General features: G+C 45.8%; 1 protein-coding gene across 1 annotated transcript in view; it reads left to right on the top strand.

The window, feature by feature from the left end:
* Window positions 1–476: 476 nt before the first annotated feature.
* The window catches only part of LMTK2 (lemur tyrosine kinase 2), a 42069-nt gene continuing 36545 nt past the window's right edge, over window positions 477–6000 (top strand). The window contains exon 1 of the mRNA XM_029957837.1: window positions 477–594. Within this exon, the coding sequence (XP_029813697.1) occupies window positions 477–594 (118 nt within the window). The remainder of the gene's footprint in view (window positions 595–6000) is intronic.

Genomic DNA, 6000 nt, shown 5'->3' with positions numbered 1-6000 from the left:
GCGGCTTGGCTCGTGAGGGACGGCGCGGAGCGATGCCCGCGGCCGAAGGGCGGCCGCCTGCCTGCCGCGGGGCTCCCCCGGAGGCGCCTGAGAACCTCGCCCCTCTTCCCGCGCCCGGACCTGCGCCGGAGGGAGGGCTATGCGGCCACCGGGCTCGCGGGCCGCGGCGCGAAGGGGGCGGCGGCCCTGCGGCCCTGGACCCGACACCCGCTCGTGCCCGTTCCTGCTGCCTCTGTGGCATGGCTGCTGCCGGGAGCGCCGAGGCGGCTCGCTCCGCCGCATGACGTGACGCGGAGGGATCGGGCGCTCGGCGGCTCCGCGCGGGCCCGGAGCGGCGGTCACTGCGGGTGTTGCTGCCCCCGGCCCTCCCTCCCTCCCTCCTTCCTTCCCTCCCTCCCTCGCTCCCCGGCTCGGGCACGCCCCCGAAGCATCGGGAAGGGCACGACGCGCGGATGGGGCTCCCGTGCTCTACCGTGATGGCACGGAGCTCTATCCCCGGGCTGTGGGTCGCTCATACCCCTGGGACTGAGCCGCGGGCTGGTTCTCTGGGTGCTCGCCCCAGCCGTGCTCTCTGTAGCGCTGCCGTTCTTGCCCGTACGGACCTCGGCGGGGCTTTTCTTTTCCTGGTTTTTGGCTCTGAATCACCGGGACTCCCGTTCCTGGGTGGAGGCTCTCCCGGGCAGACGGCGCTTCCCTGTTTTCCGGTCAGATTAGTCGGATTCCCCCCCGGCCCGGGCTCTCTAAATAGTCATGAGTTCATATTTATTTCTCTATTATGTTAGGTAACGCGAACTTCCTTCGGTTGCCTTGCTTATTTTCCTGTTTGCCTTAAAAGCACAAACTAAACAATATGTCCTCTCAGTCGCAGGAGTGACTGCTCAGAGGTTTATTAGGACTCACAGATACCAACTAAGCATTTGATTCATATTTTTTTGTTGGTATTTCGTTGGGACTTGCCAAGATAACATTGTGTTGAGGCTGAATTTTGTTAGGGTTGGTTTGGTTTGAATGTGTGCTGAGATTTCCTTGCAACCATGAGGAGTTGTGCAGCTGGAATACACAAGATGTTCAGGGAGGAGGAGCAGCAGTGGGGAGAGAGAGATATGAAGCACAGAGATTAGGTAATTTGGCTGCTATTCCATAGAAAGTATCAAAACTGGGAGTGGAACCCATACTTCCTTTATTTTTGGACCTCTGCCTCTTTCTTATATTTTTAATTCCCAGAACATTTCTGAATTGTTCATAGGTCACTCAGCCTTCTTTGAGGTCTATTTTACTTTCTATGGAAGGAAACTTCTGAAAAAGAGAAAACTGTCCCTGAAATCTGTATTTCCTTTGAGACTGAGTTATAGGCTGTTTCATTTATGAAATGCTTGAGGTTTGTCCAAATAATATCAACTTGTCATCGAGCTGTGAGGTAAGACAGCAGAATCAGTTCTGTGTGGAGGACTTTTGTGCCTTTTCTGGGTCTTACTTTTCCTGAAATGCAATTAATTTTTCTATTTAAAGATAGATGTCAAAATGTTCTCTTTATTTTTTTTTTAAATACAATTTCCTCTTTGCTATGAGGACTGTGTATGCACCTTACAAAGGTGGGAGATCACAGCATAACTTCCATGACACTGGTAAAACACTTAATTCTCAGAATGAAAAACTGACTGAACAAAATGCAGGACATAGTATTTGAGTGGTTCGTGTTTGGGGTTTTTTTAAATCTGTATTTTTTAAAAGGCTGAATCAGGTGTGCTAACTGCAGCACTGCCAAGAGTAGTGTTTATGATGTTGTAATGTTGGATGAATTTTATAAGCGGGTTTTGGTTATATTTAGGCCAAAATAGGTACATATGGGATGTTATCTGAAGTTTAGCAAACTGTCCAAATCCTGTCATGGAAAACTTGGGGAACTCTAGGAAATGAAACTGTTGCTTTACCATACATTGTATCTTTGCCTTATAGTGAGAAACAATGTATTTGGATTCCTTTATTGATGGATCTTGAGTATTGAGAGTTTAAGGCCTCAGTGGGAACCTTTTCTGGTTTCACTGGCATCATTTTTGCTGGGAATGAATGCTCCTGAATGAAATAATGTTGCAGGTGATTTGCATGCAGCAGATTCTTAGTCTGCAATGTGTCCTGCATCATTCCCTGTATCAGCAGCAGGAACCAGCTGGAAAGCTACAAGGACTTTGGTTTTCCCTCCTGCCTTGGAGTAGCTTCCCAGTGGATGACAAGGAGACTTTTGTCTTGAACCTTCTCTGTCATTGCAGGCAAATTTGACAGCCTGTCTGAAGACAAACCTGTGACTTTGTTCTGCAGGGTTGAGTCATGAGTTGTGTTTAAAACCAATCCAGCCACGTTGTGAATGTCCCTCTCCTGTCCCATGCCAGGTTGCTTTGATTCCCTGTGTTGGGACTGGCTGTGCTGGGCTCCATTCTGGGCCTTGGCTGTTCCTGCAGTTGGCTGTAACACTTGCTCTGATCCATAGGAGTTGTAAACTTGGGGAGAATTTAATGGCCTTTTCATAAAACGACTAGTAACTGGTTTCAGAATGATTTCAGGATCCCACAGCTCTTCACCTAACAAGAATGGTTGCTTCTTTGACAATGGAGAAAGATTTTTTATGTGTGTTGCACTGAGCTTGTTACAGGAAAGATGGAATCCGCAGAAAAAGGAGGGAGGTGCCTGTAGTTGTACTGAACTTTGCAGAATATTTTGTGGGATATAACTCCTCTTCTGGGGAGGAAGCTGGAATGCCAGAAGTGATTGGATTCCTTGTGCAAAAATGCTCCAATTTGTGGAAGTGCTGTGGAAGTTTGCCAGGCTGGGGAACTGTCGGGTTCCCAGGGCCTTGATCAGGATGAATGATGCTGCTCTGTTCAAGTGGGGCTTTGTGGTGCTTGCAGATGAAGGCATGCACTGATGATGTGTTCTATATTCCTCTTGCATTTTTGATATTACAGTTCTAAACTAATTGGCATGTTTTTTTATCTAACGACAAGGAGAGGAGGTAAAGGAAATCAGGCTTTAACTTTGTAGGGTTCTTAGCAGTTATTGCAGGAAATATGAACCCAAGATGTCAAAGATGCATCTGGCTGAAAATACTTTGACCAACTTAGATTTAATTTATTCTGTGAGTGGAAAAGGATACTGATACGTACTGTGATAGTTCTGAATTTAAGGTTTCACTTTATACTGGGGGTGAGAGCTGGGGCAGGTGTGCTGGGAAGGTGTTTGTAGACTGAAGTGCCAGAGTTGTCCTGAGCCTGAGGAGTGTTGGTGACTTGACCTGAATGCATCAGGCTCAGGTGACTTCCACTGCTCCTGCTGTGTGGCTGAGGTGAGAGCATTGGGGCACTGCTCTTCTGCAGCAGGATTTAGAAGCATATAGTGCATCACAAACTGCCAGGGCTGCTTTACTGTGCTAAAGCTTTACATTTACATTCAGGCTCTCAGTTCTTCTGACTTGGATTTCCATACTTGACCTTAATTCAGCTGCCTCTCCAAGAAAGCTGAGCATCAACGGAGTGTGTGTAATATCAGCCAAAGTGTTTTCATCATCTCTGTGCTCTATGAAGCTCTTTGCAAATACAAAGTAGCAAGGACTCAGAAATACTTTTATTATCCTGTAAAACTTGAATAGGTGGCAGCATTTCTGACAGGTGTGTTCAGCTTCAAAGTAGTGATGAATTACAGTTTCTGTTCAGCTGAATTGAGGCAGCTGGACTTGGTGCTGACATGATTTCTTATGGAGAACCTCAGGTTTGGGACTCAAGGGCCCAGTTGGATGTCATAGCAGGGAGTCCCTGCTGATAGACTTGGTTGTGTCCAATCCGGGAAAAGATGCTTGGTAAGTGGTGTATAGCATCCAGAGACTTCAAACTGAAGTATCTAGATGTTCATGCAGCTGTATCTAGTGTAGTCAACTGGTCACTGTTCACACTTTGAGATTAAGCCACTTATTTTTTTATTATTATTTGTTAAGATGAGTTCTGTGGCACATCAATACTCCTGGGAAAATTGTTGCTTTTGATTTGCTTTGGCTTGATGCTTCCCTTGGCATTCTGTCAGACTGGGGCCAAATTGCAGTTGTGGCCTGTGGTTTGGGACAGTGTAGAATGTCTGTGACGCTTGCACATAACAAGAAAAGCAATTTTCTGAGTGTATGCAAGTCAGTGACTTGATCACTTGAAGTTAAGAAATATCTTTGCAAGAAAATGGGGGTTTTAATTGTGGTCTGTGTCTTTCCTGGAAATGGTCTGTCCTTCCTCCCCCTTTCAAGCACTGGACTCGTTTGCTTCTCCCTATATTTCTTTTCCTAGCTTGTGTCCCAGGCGCCTCCTAATTGTGGAGCCAGAGCTGGGAAGTTGTCTTTTATCTTTTGTTTCTATCTGTGAGTTTGAGGTAAGAAGCCAACCCTGACTTAGCCCTGCGGGGATGTTCACGAAAGGCTTTGTTCACAGGCTTGGTTTGCTTTCTCTGCCTGTGGCTGTAAAGTGTCTGGACTTTGCTACAACTAGAACTAAAGCAGTGCTCAAAGGAGGAGGTCACTTTCTGAAGTTATTTCTCCTGTCTTGAGTGCTTGGGTGTATTTAATAATTCCTCAGATACCATTGCAGCACATTAAGATAGCGCCGATCAGGGCCAGTCTAAAGGTTTGTTGTCACAGCATCGGGTGCTGGGCATTGGTTTGAAAGGGCCCATTAGCAGGTGCTGGTTGGGCCCTGTATAAAAAAAAAGTTTGTTACATAGTGAGATCCAGCATTCTGGACAGGCAAATTTGATTGGGAGTGATTTTCTGGACATTTGCTGTGGTCTGGTTTCAGTCCCCATCCCCATGTGGTTCACCCATGCAGGATAAAGGGACCCTCAGTCAGTGTAATACCAGAGCTGTGAAAATCACAGTCCTGCTTCAGTCCCAAGGCAGCAGTTCTGCAGCAGAAGGGCAGCACAGGGAGTACTGGAGTCTTCCTTAGATTTTATTTTGGGTCTGCCATTCTGTTTGGTCTGTGCATCTCCTACTGGAGTTTGATACAGATCTGGATACAATTTGCAGTGTCTTCAATGCTTTTCTTGCTCTCTCTGAGCTCTTTGTTTTCTTTGTAATGCAGTTATGAAAGGTCTTGAGCAACATTTAAATATTGGAAACATTTTGTTGACTTGTATAATCAGAACTGTACCAAGTGTGTCAGGATGGCCTGTCAGCCTGCCCGTGTGCTTTAGGCACAGGCCACAGCAGGGGGTTGTACCACATATAGCTCAGGCAAGGGGATGGTGTGAAGCTCCTTATGTCAGTGAATTGTCTTCTGAGTGAATTGTCTTCAGATTTTCAGTCTGAAATGCTGGTACAAAGTAACACCTTGTCCAACAGTACTACATTCACAAAAACCTCCTTGGTGGTAAGAAAACATCACTGTAGTGACTAAACAATGACATGACTCTTTTGGGACTATGGTTGCATCAAGACTTCTTTGGTATGAAAGAGGTGTAGAAAATGTTAGCAGTAGATTTTTGAGTGACTTTTAAGCTTCCAGCCTATAGACCAGATCCAGTTCTCCAAAATCACTCATTCACTCTATGGTCTGTTCTTCCAAGGGATCCTTTAGCTATGAATAGGGATGAGAAATGGATTCGAATAAGCTCTTTTAGCAAAATGGTACTGCTTTATTTCTTTCCTGCATTTCTTAACCCAGCTGTACATTAGAGTTGGAAAGTGATGTACTGCAAAATAAAGATTCCAGAAAATCCCATCACATGAAAGTTGCATGTACATATTCCTTTCATGTGAACTGAAATTAATCTCTTCAAAAGCAGTGTATCTTAATAGGTTGTATTGATGTCAGATGGTAGGAGAAAGAATTACCTGCAGCATGGGAACCCAAACACCAGTATCTCTTTCTGGTGGTTTGAGATACCACGATGTGTGATCTTCTCATGCTGCCTCAAATTATTGTGGTCTACCCTGTGTGGAAATAAAAAAAATCTACAACTGCTGTGCTTTAC

The sequence above is a fragment of the Manacus vitellinus genome, unplaced genomic scaffold (assembly GCF_001715985.3).
Source record: "Manacus vitellinus isolate BGI_N305 unplaced genomic scaffold, ASM171598v3 scaffold_12_pilon, whole genome shotgun sequence".
NCBI classification, from domain to species: Eukaryota; Metazoa; Chordata; class Aves; order Passeriformes; family Pipridae; genus Manacus; species Manacus vitellinus.
Note: the sequence above shows the minus strand (reverse complement) of the source record. Positions and strands in the feature narration are given on the sequence as shown.